The sequence below is a fragment of the Rhinolophus ferrumequinum genome, chromosome 7, assembly GCF_004115265.2.
Source record: "Rhinolophus ferrumequinum isolate MPI-CBG mRhiFer1 chromosome 7, mRhiFer1_v1.p, whole genome shotgun sequence".
In the NCBI taxonomy this organism is placed as follows: Eukaryota; Metazoa; Chordata; class Mammalia; order Chiroptera; family Rhinolophidae; genus Rhinolophus; species Rhinolophus ferrumequinum.
In genome coordinates this window covers 93,072,603-93,088,855 of record NC_046290.1, presented here as the reverse complement: position 1 = coordinate 93,088,855, position 16,253 = coordinate 93,072,603, and the positions used below count along the sequence as shown (strand labels likewise).

General features: G+C 41.4%; 1 protein-coding gene and 1 pseudogene across 1 annotated transcript in view; one reads left to right on the top strand and one right to left on the bottom strand.

Moving 5' to 3' along the window:
• FKBP6 (FKBP prolyl isomerase family member 6 (inactive)) overlaps positions 1 to 16,253 on the bottom strand; it is a 32,498-nt gene that overhangs the window by 15,400 nt on the left and 845 nt on the right. The window contains exons 3-7 of the mRNA XM_033110035.1: positions 15,384 to 15,586; positions 14,100 to 14,219; positions 4,075 to 4,269; positions 3,847 to 3,956; positions 1,818 to 1,910 (exon numbers count right to left, since the gene is read on the bottom strand). Coding sequence (XP_032965926.1) covers positions 1,820 to 1,910; positions 3,847 to 3,956; positions 4,075 to 4,269; positions 14,100 to 14,219; positions 15,384 to 15,586 — 719 coding nt within the window. The 3' untranslated portion in view covers positions 1,818 to 1,819. The remainder of the gene's footprint in view (positions 1 to 1,817; positions 1,911 to 3,846; positions 3,957 to 4,074; positions 4,270 to 14,099; positions 14,220 to 15,383; positions 15,587 to 16,253) is intronic.
• Positions 4,968 to 6,374, top strand: LOC117025077 (V-type proton ATPase subunit G 1-like; annotated as a pseudogene).

Sequence of the window (16,253 nt, the reverse complement as noted above, 5' to 3'; positions counted from 1 at the left end):
GTCTTAACAGCCAGTACAAGAGCTAGCCTGGAGGGTACAGTTTCAAAGAGGCTGGTCTAGCACTTTGGCTATTTTACACTGGATCCAACCCACATTTACTGAGTGCCAATCATGTGCCAGGCATGGGTCCAGATGCTGGAAAATACAAAGATGCAAAAGACATGGTCTCTGGCCTCAAAAACTTCAGTCTGCTACAGTGAGAGGCTTAGAACACTCATCCCACCAGAAGTAAGTGTCTCACATTTGAGAAGACAAGATGAAGACAGGTCAAGAGTACCTAACATCTGAGGACAAATTTTAAATGGTCCCACTTAGTAAAAGCTAGGTTGTCAAAAGAATCTAAAACCCTGGACATTTTAAGTGACTGATGCAGCACAAGTACCAGAGAAGAAAAGGGGAGCATGAAGAATACCAAAGACACAAAAGCCAAACTATGTTATAACCACAACAGCAGCAGGAGTATGACAATCAGGGACACTTTAGATCCCAATACAATCATTGCTGGTGATAAGACAAACGATCAAGATGTAGGATTGCATGGGAAACCACCTAAAAACACTGGGCTCCAACAAGTCTGACAGACTGAGAATGCTGGGAGGGTAACACGACGGAAAGGGAACTTGTTGTCCTGCTGTGTCTTCCAAGATCTGTTTCTAGGATGAACCCTGGGAGAACTGGATATTCATTAAACGGCAGGACATACCAGGTCACAGTCCCAAATTGGCGAAAAGCCACCAGGCCTCCATTTCTACTAGACATCACCAGAAGCCAAACAAAAGCAGTCCTCTGGCTGACGTCTCAGTTCAGAAGACCTGCAAATACCCCAATGTCCCTGAAAGACCTGCAGGCCAGAATCACAGGGTCAGGGTCAGTGATGAAAGCGACATTTCCTCCTGATGAAACTGACAGGTTGTTTCTGACAGGGCAGAGAGCAGCAGTTTGTAGATCACTTGTGAAAACGTCTGGGATGAATAGACCTTTTCACTGCCTTCTTCTCTCAAGCTTCTTTTGTAGAGGGATGCAGGTAGCAACAAAGGAGAGATTTATCACCAGGAGCCCGCTGGGCAGCTGTTTTCTTGTTGTCCCTTGTTTAACTTCTCTCAAGAGAGCAGAGTTATCTACCCAGCTAAGCAGGTGTTTAAGGCAGGTGATTCTGTTTCCATTAATTTTCTTAAGTAATAGTAAACCAGACCAGAGGGTTATCTCACGCCCTCATGGGAAACCTTAACCCTGTGCCTGCTAAAGCACCAGGTGTAAGCTGTGGAGCCATGGCAGCGTCTGCTCCCTGCCGGCCCTGACATCTTCAAATCTCTACTCTAACAGTGAGCAGAACTCAAGAGTCAGAGCCCACCCCGACCCCGCGACACCCGGACTGTGTCTTCTTTCACAATGTGCTAGGTATAAAGTGAGGTTGGAGGCTTTCAGGTTTTCAGGAAAAACCAGATTAGAGAAGCATTACTGTTGATTTCAAAGCTCAGATAAACAATCACATTAATGACTATCACAGTTTCACATTCCAAGCTACTGTGAGGTAGAGGTTAACATAAAATATGAAAAAAAATTGTTTTCATTTTCAAGCTTCAGGCTTCCTAAACCTCTCCATTTACTCTCCAGCGCTGGCTGGACTTTCCGACCTTCTCTATGAGAAGCCCCCAGTGTGTGTGTTCTGCACGAGACTTGTGTCAGTAGGACAATAAGGACCTTTTCTACGCCTCCCATCCATCCTCACTCCCCCCTGGGGGCCACGGAGAACCCCCACACTTTTATATGTACTGGATAAAATCCTAAAGGCTTTCATGCTGTAGTCCTTCGATTACCTTTAATTTTCTCCTACTGTAAAGCCAGTATCACAAGGAGCGAACATTCGGTGGCACATTTCTTTCTCTTTATCCCTGTAGTCCTTGTAATAGCTGTAAAGAGAAATACAGTAGTTGGTCTGTCTATGTAGGAGGTGACATCTGGTGGCTGGAATTTTCCAACTCAGCCCCAGAAGCACTGACAATTCAGTGGGCTTTTCAACTGATACAGGAGGGGGTGGGAGCAATGCTGGAGAGGAAGGGGAGATGGTACAGGCCCCCAAAGGCTACAGAGGGAGCCCGTGGACAAAAGGCCATAATCTGAAAAGATGACACCCTTGAAGGCTGGGAGCCACTGTCAGTGAGGCTGAGGGCTGAGTCCTGCCAAGTGACACCTCACACTCAGTGGCCTATAACTCATCTTGAGATTTTTCTTGCTAAAGAATGGTTAGAACCTCAGGGATGATGTAGATGCCTGATCACTGCACTGTACACCTGAAGCTGAAGCTGAACAATAATGAATGTCAACTACAAGTTTGTATATGTGTATGTGTGTATGTGTGTGTGTGTGTGTGTGTGTGTGTACGTATATACTTACAAGAAGCGGAGTACAGCATTAGGAATAGAGACAGTGGAAATGGCTCTGTGCGATGTCAGAGGGATAGTGGATGGGGGGAGGGGGGTTCACACAGTGTGAGGGATATAAAAGATAAACGTCTAAGTATTAAAAAAAATTTTAATTAAAAATAGAGCTACTATATGATCTAGCAATTCCAGTTCTTGGTATGTGTCCAAAGGAAACAAAAATACTAACTCAAAAAGATGTTTATACCTCTTTGTTCCTTGCAGGATTGTCTACCATAGCCAAAACATAAGAATAACCTAAGTGTCCATCAATGGATAAATGGATTTTTAAAATGTGACACACACACACACACACACACACACACACACACAGAGGAATATTATTCAGCCACATAAAAAGTAGAAATCCCTGCCATTTGCAACAACATGGATGGATCTCGAAGGCACTATTCTAGGTGAAATAAGTCAGATAGAGAAAGACAAATAGCAAATGATTTCACTTATATGTGGAATCAAAAAACAAACAGAAAATCAAACTCATAAACAGAGGGAACAGATTGGTAGTTGTGGGGAGTGGGCAAAATGGGTAAAGACAGTAAAAAGGTACAAAATTCCAGTTATAAAATAAATAAGTAAAAAAACTCAAAAAAAAAAAAAGAATGGTTAGAGTCCAAAATTTACACATATGATCTGACAGGATACTTATAAATATCAGAAAGAAAACTGCAACAGTTGTGTCCAAATATAAGAGGTGCACACGCTTCAGACTTTTCTAATGTCAAGAAAGCTTTAACTAAGCAATTTGGATTACATGTTTAATGTTAACAGGAGCAGATAATCTCACCAGTAAGAACAAGAATAACAACAACAAAAAAACACCTAAAAAAAAAAACAGTGGCTATATTATGAGGTGATGGAATTATGGGTGATTTGTATTTATATGTTGATATTTTCAAAGTTTTCTAATGAACATATAACTTCTATAATCAGAAGAAGTTACATTACTGAAAGACTGGTATAGCTGCCACTTGGGTAACAAGAAAATCATCCTAGATGGGCACGAATCAGACCTGAAAGATCAATTTCAGATCAAACGAGCGTCTGTAAGACACCTTTCTGTAGTCAGTTGAGAACTGTGGTTCTCTGTTGGTGGCAAGTAGGAAGAGTATCCGAAGAACAAGGTCTTAAAAAAAAATTACACTGGCTCTCCTCTTAGGGGTGCTTACTTGCAGGGGGAGGTGTGAAACAGCGAAGTGGGAAATGATCCAGACAGGTGTAACTTAGAGGTCTGTCCCACTTCACTGCTGGGAGCTGCTGGTTTAGAGTACCAAGCACTTCATAAAACTAGCTCTAGGGGGCGCTGCCTCATAACCGGAGCTGGACAACACCCAGCTGGAGAGACCACAAGTGTAGCCTCATGACACAAGTCTTTCTCTGCTTGCAGGAGTGCAAAGAGAAGTCTCACCTGGCCAGTTTCTTCAGCTCGTTATTGATGTCATGATTGAAGGGCTGTTCCTTCTGGGCTTGGACTAGAAAATCCCGGGCCTTCTGATACTCAGTCATGAGGAGACAGGCCTGTCAAAGGAAACTTTTAAATACTTAGGAAAGACAGAACCTTTTGCAGTGCCCAAGTTGAACACCACTGCTACCTTCTCTGGGGCGTTCATCCCCAGGTCCCTGTCCTCCAACTCACCTGTCCACATCGGAAGAGGGCCTTGGCATTCTTTGGGTCAATGATCAGAGCCTGCTCTCCATAGCGCAGGGCTGCGCTGGGTCGCTCCAGCTTCAGGTACGCAAAGGTCAGGTTAAGGAGAACAAGAAGCTTGGCGGCCTCCACCAGGTGCTGCTCTTCAGGAGGTGCTGATCGCCGGCGGAGAAGCAGCAAGGCCTGTGGATGAGGAGGACGGGTGGTCAAGAGGAGTGACACAACCTTATGTGCAGAAAACCCTAAGAACCCACACAAAAAAAGAAACTATTAGAGATAAAACATTAGTTCAGTAAAGCTACAAGACACAACATCAACATATGAGTTAGTTATATTTCTATACTCTAGCAATAAATAATCCAAAAATGAAATTAAGACAACTCCACTTATAACGTCATCAAAAAGAATAACATAAGTAGCAATAAATTTAAAGCGCAAGACTTGTGCACTGAAAATTACAAAACACTGTTGGAAGAAATTAAAGACTTAAATAAATGGAAAGACATCTCCTGTTCATGGATCAGAAGACTTAATATTGTTAAGATGGCAATATTCCCCAAATTAATCTACAGATTCAATGCAACCATACCAAAATTTCAACACCCCTTTTTGCAGAAATGGTCAAGCTGATCAGAAAATTCATAGGAAAATCCAAGGAACCCTGAATAGTGTAAACAACGGTAAAAAGAGAAGTTGGAAGACTGACACTTTCTAATGTCAAAACTCATTACAAAGCTACAGTAACCAAACCAGCATGGTACCAGCATAAGGACAAACATATAGATCAATGGAACAGAATTGATAATGCAGACTGAAAGTTCAGAAACAAACCTATACATCTATAGTCAATTAATTTTCAACAAGCATGCCAAAATCATTAAATGGAGAAAGAGTAGCCTTTTCAATAAATGGTGCTGGGACAACTGGATAACAACATGCAAAATAATGAAGTTGGAGCCCTACCTCAAAATGCATCATAGATCTAAATGTAAGAGCTAAATTATAGGACTCTTAGAAGAAAACATAGGTGTAAATCTTTGTGACCTTGGACTAGGCAGTGGTTTCTTAGATATGATACCCAAAGCACAAATAACCAAAGAATAGATAAATTGGACTTCATCAAAATTAAAAACTTTTGTGCTTCAAAGGACACTGTCAAAAAAGGTGAAGAAATGAAGAGGCTGGCTGTTTAAGAAAATCACTATAATCATCAGTTACTGCTTTAAGCTGACAATACGTAATGGTTTACTGCTGTCATTATGATTGAAGATATTTTATTATGTATTTTTGAATAAAAAGTCATTTGTACATTCCTTATCAAACAAAGACTGAAGTAATCCACAGATTGGGGGAAAATATTTGCAAATCGTATTTCGTAAAGGCTTAGTATCCAAGACACATAAAGAACTTTTATAACTCAACAATAAAAAGACAATCCAATTAAAAATGGGCAAAGGATCTAAATAGACATTTCTTTAAAGAAGATATGCAAATGGCCAGTAAGCACATGAACAGATGTTTAACATCATAAGTCATTAGGGAAATGCAAATCAAAACCACAATGAGATGCCGCTTCACATCCACTAGGATGACTATAATTTTAAAAATAGAATGTAAGTGTTGGTGAGAAACCCTTGTTTTATTGGTGGGAATGTGAAATGTTGCAGCCACTATGGAAAATAGTACGGTAGTTTTTCAAAAAGTAAAACATAGAATTAACATATGACTCAGCAATTCCACTCCTACGTAATTACCCAAAGAACTGAAAACATTAAGTCCACACAAAAACTTGTACACAAATGTTCATACCACATTGTTCATAATAGGCAAAAAGTGGACACCACCCAAATATCTACCAACTGATGAATGGACAAACAAAAGGCAGTAGGATTCACACATGAGAATATAATATTCAGCCTTAAGAAGGAATGAAGTTTGGATACCGCCAGGGCCAGTCAGTCACAGGGTATCCAATAGCTGCTGCAGGCCCAGAAGTGGGCCACTGAGAAGGTGTCTGAGGCCCGCAAGCAAAAGAAGCAGAGGCTAAAGCAGGCCAAAGAAGAGGCTGAGATGGAACAGTACCAACTGCAGAGGGAGGAGTTCAAAGCTAAGGAAGCTGCGGCTCTGGCATCCCTCAGCAGTTGCAGCACTGAAGTGGAGAAGGACACACAAGAGAAGATGACCATCCTCCAGACCTACTTCCGGCAGAACAGGGATGAAGTCCGGGAAGACCTCTTGGCCTTTGCAACATCCAGCCAGAAATCCAGGAAAATTACATAAATGGATAGGGGAAGAAGAAGTACCTGTTCCATGGACTGGCATTTTAGATGACTCCACGGAATACGGAGCTGTCAGCAAAGCTTGAGTTATATTCTTGGGAAAGGCATTCAATTATTTCTGTTTATTATATAGTTGGTCCTTTTACTTTTTGGAGAATAGCAAATCTAGCTTCTTTGTACAAACTTTGAGATTATCCAAAGATTTCATCTTTTTACATCATAAATCTTAGAAATTTAAGGGTATATGCTGTCTGTTTTCCTATGCCTTTTAGCTCAAACAATATACGTGTATCTCAATATTGACTTTTTCTTAGATGTAATTTAAAAAAACACAACAATTTTTTTTTAAAGAAAGCTTTCTTGAAGGTCAGGGGCTTCATCTATGGAAAAGCAGTAAACAGTTATTTGTAACCTGTGTAAAGCAGCAGCCAGCCTTAAAATAGTCCTTTCTGGCTAAGAGTTAGAACAATGACTACTAGTATAATTGCTCAGGCTGCTACCAGTACCTCTTAATCAAAATCACTAGATAGAATTCAAGAACTTGTTATATGTTATTACTTGGTGTACTGATGATAGTCATTTAAAAGCAGAGTCTTTGTCATGCAAAAAAAAAAAGGAATGAAGTTTGGTATATGCTGTAACATGGATGAACCTTGAAAACGTTATGCTAAGTGAAAAAAGCCAGTTACAAAAGAACAAATACTGTATGATTCCACTTATGAGTGTCCATAACAGGCAAGTTCATAGAGACAGAAAGTAGAACAGAGATTACCAGAAGCTGGGGGAATGGGGGAAGGGGAGTTATGTGATGGGTAAAGAATTTCCATTTGGGATGATGAAAAAGTTCTGGAAATGGGTAATAGTGATAGTTGTATAACTTTGTGAATGTACTTAATGCTATTGGATTGTACACCTAAAAATACTTAAAATGGTAAAATATGCATATTTTACCACAGTTTAAAAATGAAGTAAATATTTTTTAAAGGAATGAAGTACTAATACATGCTATAACACAGATGAAGCTTGAAAACATTTTGCTAAGTGAAAGAAGACACAAAGGACCACGTATTTAATGATTCTATGCACATGTAATGTCCAAAATAGGCAAATCAATAGAAACAGAGAGTAAAATAGGGGTAACCAAGAGGTGTGGGGGGAATGGTAACTGTTAACGGGTATGGGGTTTCTTTTTGGGGTGATGACGTGTTCTGGAATTAGACAGTGGTGACAGTTGCACAACCTTGCATAAATATGTGTATATACACACACACACACACACACACACACATATATATATTTGTGTGTTTCACACTTTGGAAGTGTGAAATATATATATATATATATATATATATATATATATATATATACACACACACTTTGGAAGTGTGAAATGAATGCTATGTGAATTACCATATTTTGCTGTGTATAATGCAAACTTTTTTGCCCAAATTTGTGAGGGAAAAATAAGGATGAGCATTATACATGGGTAGTACTAATTCCATGTTTATATAAATGTTTTTAATTCTTTTATTTATGCTTATGAGTTAAAAGTATAACTCTAGAAATCAATAATGATATCAGTATGTAATACCCTGGAATATGATAATCGGTTTTGTTGAACTTGCAACAACGAAGAGTTCTTGGCCTTCTATGCTGCGTAAATATCATAAATCTGTTACCGGTACATAAAATTTCTTGTACCTTGTATCTGTTTTTGTGTTTTGTAATTATTTGTTACATAAAATTTCTTGTACCATAATATGTTAAAAAATAAATGCTAAAATTCCTTTAAAATACAAAAAACAAGTACCTAAAACAAATAAAAATTTGAATTAAAAAATTAAAACGAAAGATTTTTTTTCTCTGAAAGTTTGGGCCAAAAATATGCGCATTATACACAGAAAAATAGGGTATATCTCAACAACAATAGTAAAGAAAAAAAAGTGATGAAGACAAAACCTGAACAGTTGTCAGTGTGACTAACAGAGAAGACGCCACTGGAACATGCTAGCAGAATGGAAGAGGTGGAAAATATGTCAGAGAAGATGGTATTTTAGGCAGAAAGTCATGAGCTTTCCTTTGTCTTCCCTTTCCTCTCTAAGTCCTAGGCATTCATGCCAGTTTCTGTCCACTGCCCTCCCACCTTCTAAACTGATTCAGGTCTCGTATCACCAACCTGGATCTCTCACCTGAACTCTGGTCCTGTACCTAAGTAGAATCATGAAACAATTTGTCACCTGGAAACAGTCTTCTATAGGCCATCTTTACCTGGCTAGTCTCATTAGTGATCAAAACTGAAGTTAACAAATCTCTTTTTTCCTAGTTTTTCCTTTTTTAAGTATTTTCTAGACCAGAAAGCTTGAAGTAATATCATCCTTTATTTCCTTCATCACTTATACATAAAACTTCAAGTCTAATTGTTCATTTTTCGAAATTATTTCTGGAACTTTTTCTTCTATTAGTACCACTCATAGCTTCTTAAACACACTCCTGGATCCCTGTAACAGGATGGTCAGCTGCAACATACCTTGCACAGCACCTAACATGGGACAGATATTTGTTCATGAAAGTCTGTCCCTTCAACACGTGCTGCCTAAGTGGTGTGTGGTTAAGTGTTTAACAACCAGCTCACGTGGGAGGAGCGGCCCTCTAGTGTTTGCCTATTCCTCTGGTGTAATTATTCCCACCATGGCTGATTTCAAGCTACCGAAGTAACATTAACTAGCTTGCAGAAATTCCGGAAATTTTTCCAACTGGATCTTGTGAGCTCCAGCACACCAGCACCTGGATGCTACGGACTACCACCTCTTCCCCAAGCGTCACTTTATCAACTCACTCTCCCTCAGTGGTTCCCTTCCATCCTCTTCATCGAGTCCAAATCCATCCATACTCATTTAAGCATCTTCCTGAATCTAATCACCTCACCTCTATTTCCCTGCTATTCTTCAAATGTAGCCTGTCTTTTAGACTAGGTATCCAGCAACTGTCCCTTGAATACGCTCTGTTCATTTCTATACCTTTGCTCATTCTTTTCTCCTGCCCAGAGTTAATCTCTCCTCCTCTGTTTCTCTGCCATTTCATCGTTCTAGATTCAGCTAACTTGCCATTTCCTCCAAGAAGCCACCACCAGATGTTCTAGCCTACAAAAATTTTCCTCTTCTCTGAAAAGCTACAGTATTAGGTACCATAGCTAGATTAAAATTCTTTGAGAGCAAAAACCCCACCTGATATTTCTGTGTCCCACACAAGGCTGAGCAAAAAGCTGGAAACGCAGTGCTGCTCAATTACATGTCAAACTGCTGCTAGGACATTTCTAACAGGAACAGGTATGCACAGCTTCGGCTGAGCGAGGCCAACTTCACACACAGCCTCTCCTCAATCCTGCCCTGAGGAGTAGAAAGGTACAGTCCAACAAGAACGAGGAACAGGAAGAGGATCAGTGACAAAGCTGACGTGTCAGAGTGGATGGCAGTGTCGTGACCGACTTGGCAGACAGGAGAGACACAAAGGGCTAGCCTGCAGCTCAGAGCCCTGAGAGCCCTGGGAAGTGGCAGAGCTAGGAATGTGAGCCATCGGAGTGTGGCAGTGGGGCTGGATAAAGGAGGACAGGTGGAACGTTCCCTCCCATTCTCTGACCCGGTCCCTATGGGTCCACATGCCCACCTCTTCCCATCACCTCAGGAATCAGGAGCGTCTCTTTTCTACAGAAATGGAACTGAAGAGACTCTTGATTCAGGCACAGCAGATAGAGCAGAGGGCAGGTATACTGATATATGGATAACAGCAGTATTAGAGGGCAGTCTCAGTAACAGCCAGTGAAGCCCTCTCTCCTCTTTCCCTGTTCAGTTCTCAGGACGCTGGTAGCTGTGCATTTACACTGGGCAGGAGACGGAGATCTGAATGGTCCCCGAGGAGACACCTGCGCACTGATATGGGGGACTCGATCTGATCAGAATGCAGTTTGTCCACCAAGCACTTGGGAGTTTCCAATCAGTTTTTTTAATTAAATCTATTGGGGTGATATTGGTTAATAAAATTATATAGGTTTAAAGTGTACAATTCTATAATACATCATCCGTATATTTCATTGTGTGTTCACCACCCAGAGTCAAATCTTCTATCACCATATATTTCACCATACCCTTCTATCACCATACCCTTTTCTACCTCTCCCGCATCCTTTTTATGGTAACCACTAAACTGTTGTCTGTGTCTATGATTCTTTGTTTATCTTGTTTGTTGCTTTCAGTTTTATATCCCTCATATGAGTGAAATCATGGATGGATCTTGACATCATCATGCTAAGTGAAATAAATCAGACCGAAAAAGCCCCATCAGCATTTGATCCCTCTTTCAAACCCTAATGAACAGCCAAAGATCATCAGACATGTGGGGAAAGCCTCTGTGGGAGAGGAGGCCTCTTGTCTCCAAGTAACTGTTTCTCCTTCTTCCCCAGTAACAGGATTTTTTTGCTGGGAATATGTACAATCAGAATATAGATATTTGCTGGCCTTCCTTATAGTTGGTTATGGCCAGGAGAATAGGTTCTGGAAAACATAATTCAGTACAACTGTCACAGCTACGTGCCCTCAGCCCTCTTTTTCCTCCGCTGCCTACAGATTAGAGGCCACCACAGGGCCCAGAGTCCCAACCTAGAGATGGGCAGATAGTGAGATGGGAGAAGCCTGGGTACCTGAGAACATTGGGGAGCATAGGTACCAACAAGTCCTGGTTTGCACACCTCAAGTCTTTCACACTGGTAGGAAATATCTATCTTTAGGTCACTTGTTATGCGTCTATGTGATTTACAGTCAAACCTAACGCAAATGGACATAGTCTCCAGTGGACAGAAAACCAAACAAACAGAAAAAGAACTGAGATTTTTAAAAAAAAACTCAGATGAAAAGAGAAGAAAACTTAAAAATTACAATAAATAGTCTAAAGAGATAAAAGAAAATGTATGCACAAAAGAAGAACAGAATGCTGGAAAAGGAAGCAGAACAAAGAGCTCTTGGAAGTCAAGAAAAGCTCCCACACAGTGAAACAAAAAGAAGAAAAGATGAAAATTGGGAGAAAGAAAATAAAAAAGGAAACCTAGAAGCTCAAATAGGAGGTCTGATAGTCAATTAACAAGGACACTTGTCTCATTAGGGAGACCACCTCAGGGATGGTGTAGATGCCGGATCACTGCACTGTACAGCTAAAACTGCAGCTGAACAATAATGAATGTCAACTACAAGTTTGTATGTATATGTGTGTATACATATATGTATATATGTGTATATGTATGTACTTACAAGAAGCGGAGTACAGCATTAGGAATATAGACAGTGGAAATGTAACAGCTGTATGCAATGTCAGAGGGGTAGTAGATTGGGGGAGGGAGGTTATCACTTTGTGAGGGGTATAAATGATAAATGTCTAACTATTACATTGTTTTGTACACCTGAAACGAATTAAAAAAAAAAATAAGTTCCAGAAAAAGAGAGAAGACAGAAACTAGAGTAAATTATCAAAGCAAGAGCTCAAGAACGTTTCCCAGAGCTGAGGAAAAATTTCCTAAATGAAATGATACACCAAGCGCTCAATGAAACAAATTTAAATATACACACACACACACAGGCACATCACTGTAAAATTTAAGAACAGAAAAAAAAGATCCTTAAGTCTCTTTAAGGAAAAAAATGGGTCACATATAAAGAAATAGGAACCTAACTGGTATCAGACTTAATATGTAATTCTAAAAGCTAGAACAATAGTCTTCAAAATCCGAGGGGTGCTGACTTAAATTCTGTATCCTAGAATTCTATACTCAGTTATCCTACCTGCAAGTGTGAAGTATAAAGTATATTTTCAGACATGCAAGGATGTGCTCCATCAAAACAAGGGAGTAAACTGAGAAAAACAACCGGAAATCCACAAAACAATCCCAGGCAGCCCCGGGATGAGAGCTGCGCAGCAGGCCCAGGGAGCTTCAGTCTGACTCAGAGCTCCAGGGGCGATGTCCCGAGAAAATATGGAACTGCTGGATGATGAGAGGCTTGATCACATGGAACATAGTGCTGAAAGGGTCTTTCTACTGCCATGAGAAGGCTTAGAAAGGAACAGTGATAGGCATAGAGAAAACTAGGCAAAAAAGAGGCAATTCGAGGAGCAAAACCGGGCAGCTGTAGCAGGAAGGGGACGGAAGCACAGAGAAAGGCTTGGCTCAGCAGGCAAGTTATTATGTAACCTCAATAATGTAAAACTGAATACTGGGTTTCAAAATTATGATAGCTCTGGGAAAGCAGGAGAAGGAAGAGCAATCGTGAGGACTAAAGCCTCCCTTTCTGTAATGAGAAATTTTAAAATGTCAAAAAAGAACAACTACAGTATGTCACTTACAAATGCAAAGTACCAGAAAAACAGCAGATATAATTAAAAAGTGAGTGTGTCAGGGGATCGGACCTAGGAAATAGGACTAAGTGATGGAAGGAGTGGTCTGTTTTTTAGGAGAAAATTTTTTCAAACGAGCAAGCTCTCAAGAAACTTTACAGATAGTATCCATGATTCAACCTAACCGTGAGTCAAAATCTGTACCTTCCAACTTCCAGAACCTGACTGTCAGCATTCCAAAAGACAGGCACCTGCATGCTCTTCCCGTCGCTCTCTGAAGCATATTCATAGAAACTAAATGTTGACAGATACTGTTAGCTGCTTATACTATATCTATTCCCTTCCTCTTCTCCTAACCACTCTATTCCATTCAAAGCAGCAATGTACTAATTTAACAAGTACATTTCCCAGCCTCCTCTACAGCTAACATGGCCTATGAAATAGAAAGGGAAGCCATAAACACAGCAGACTCTTCTCCCCTCCCTTCTTCCTGCCCAGATGATTATGTGATGCTACAAGTTGGATGACCATCTGGGGGATGGGGGGTGGGAACAAGGACACAATTAAGGGTAGCTGAGCAGAAAGAAAGCACCTGGATCGCTGGTGGCTTTGTGGAATTGCTATACCAGCCTTGGACTGCCTCCCCTTTTATGTGAGGAAAAATTAAATCTCTAGTTTACGTAGAGAACTGTTTTTCAGGATTCTGTTGCTTGCAGCTGAAGGCAAATCCTGAATGATTTAGGCTGAGTATGTAAGTGAACTCAGAATACGCCTAGACTCTAAACTCTGCCCTGTGTCTAAGGCAGAATCTGGCACACAGGAAGTGCTCATAATATCTGCTGAACGAGTTACAAAGCACAGTGAATTCCTGTCAGCATAACCTGCACAAGAAGCCAAATCACAACCAGAAGCTTGTGAGAAGGGAGTCAACTCAGAGTTAGATGACTGTCAGACAGGAAATGAGGACAGCAAATTTTAGAGTGGTGGAAAAATCAGTTGGTAAAGGGCCTAATACTGAGATGAGAGTTTTTTAAAAAAACTTTTAACTGAAATACACACACACACACACACACACACACACACACACACAAAGCTAAGTACAAAAATAAGAATATAGCTCGATGAATTTTCACAGCCTGAACATACCCACATCACCAGCGTCCAGCAGCAGACACGGAACATTACCAGGCTCTCCCCAAATCCCCTGTCCCCTCTCCCAGTCACCAGCCAGCTGCGATGAGGGAGTTTAAGGACATTTTTCTTAGCAGCTGCAAATGGAGAGTAAGGAAAAAGACAAGTTCTATGTCTTTCAAACAAGAACTTTTTCAGGGTCTGCACATACTTCGAAAGCATTCTTACCCGTTTATATCTCACTTTGGCATCATAGAAACGATTTTGGCGGAAGAGGTAGTTGCCAAACTCCCGCTCAGTAGCTGCCACTTTTAGGACCTTCTCAAGTGGAAACTGATCTTGTTGCACCTGAAGACCAAAGACAAGGACACCCTGCAAGGAAACTGAAAGCCATGATGCAAGTGCGATTACAGCTGCTAGCTTTTCTCCTTCAGACTGTGAACTTTTGTTTGCTGCCGTCGGTGTGCTAAGCCCTGGGCTAGGTGCCTCTGCAGAGGTCACCTCTGTGAATCTCAACAGAAGCCATGGCAGGTCTCACAGCCCCCACTTTACAGGCTAGAGCCAAAAGGAAGTCTACTTCTGCAGTCCTCCCAGAGATGCTTCCGAAAGCAGCAGTTTCTATGGAATTAGAAACTGATGGAGTTTCTCAAGCACAGAAATCAGGACTCACACCAACCACTAATCCACCAGCCATTTAACAGGTCTTGGTCTGCTCAGAGCCCCACTGGTCTTTATGGCCACAATGCTCTCCCTGGGTACATATCAGAATTACCCAAAGAGCCCCTTTTTAAATAGAGATGTCCTAGCCACTCTCCCAGAGATTCTATACCAGTAGTGGGACCCAGAATCTGCAAGAATCTCTGTTTTGTGTAAAGATGATAAAAGCTCCCTCACTTGGGGTGCTGACAGTGCAGCTGGGGAGACATCATACGATGTAAACCTGTGGTGGACATATACAGGTCAGTGTGAGATAGCAGGACAAAGAGTGCAGAGGCCCTTTCTCTCCGGGATGGGTTCAATAAAAGCAACAAACAAACAGCAACATTTGAGTTATGAGGACAGAGGCCGTATGTCCCGATTTGCTTGGGATTATCCCAGTTTACACCTGATGTCCTGGTATCCCATCTAGTTAACAGTATATTTTACTCTCAAGTGACAACAAATTATATGGTCACCCTAGTTACAAGCTACCAATGCTTGACTTGCTGGAAATCAAATTTAACGTTGAGAAGCAAAAGTTCACTGACTTGCAGGGAGAAGTAGGCAAAGGGTGACTTGAAAGATCAGCTGGTCCGTAACAAAACCACGGCCTGACCTTGGCCTAGCAGTTACCCACCCACAAGAGCCATTATGAAGATGGACAGTCCTAGAAGTGGTGGGGCCCCACAGGACTACACAGGAGCCCAGGGATGGCACTGGGCCAGAGGATCATCAGCAGGGCAGGAAAATTGCCAAAACCACAAACCCAACCCACTTTCTATGATGTGCTGTTATCTGTGCTCCAGAACTTACAGCTGAGAGGGCACAAAACTTGTCCGACTCAGCAGAATCCAGGAAGTCAAGAAGCTCAATCTCAAACAGAACAGTGGTGTTTGGGGGAATCAAGGGCGGACAGCCCAGTTTTCCATAGGCATAGGTCGGTTTGAACAGAAACCTGGCCACCTCTCCCCTCCGCATGCTCAGAAGGCCCAGCTCCATGCCCCAAAGCGTAATATCTGGAAGAAGGGACAAAGAACCTGGTTGAAATTTGCCCAGTATCCTGTTGCAATGCTATCAATTTCTTCCTCCTTTACATCGAAGTCTCTCCACATAATATTCCAAGCCTTCTGCATTGTGGTCCCAACTCATTTTCCAGCCTTGCTTCCCACTACCACCACCATTCCCTTAACTTCTCTAGGCTTGGTAGCATTCTGGCCTCTACATCTTTGTCCACACAGTTCTTTCTTCCTGCAACGTCTTCCTCCTTACCCTATGCCCAGGTTCAGCCCTGATTGAAATCTTATTCATACTTCAGGGCTCGTTTCACATGCCCCTTCTTCCGTGAAGCCTTCCCTGATCTTCCCAGCTGGAATTAATGGTGTCATCATTAAGAATCCTACAACATTGCCTTATACCTCCCAGGAATTTATCCGATTCTGCCAGGTTGTCTGAACGTGGGTCAATTTCCTCCACCACACTGGCCAAGATGTTCTAATCATCTGGGTACATCCTCTCTTTGCACCATGGATTGTGGGTGGTAAACTTTCAATAGATGTTTACTCAATAAACGAACAAATAAAAACACAATGCCCAATGGTTAAGTCGGATACAAAGAACCTTGCCCGGTAGGACATCTCCCAAACACCAAGGTCTCAAGGGGGAATGTGGGAGAGAATGTGGCTG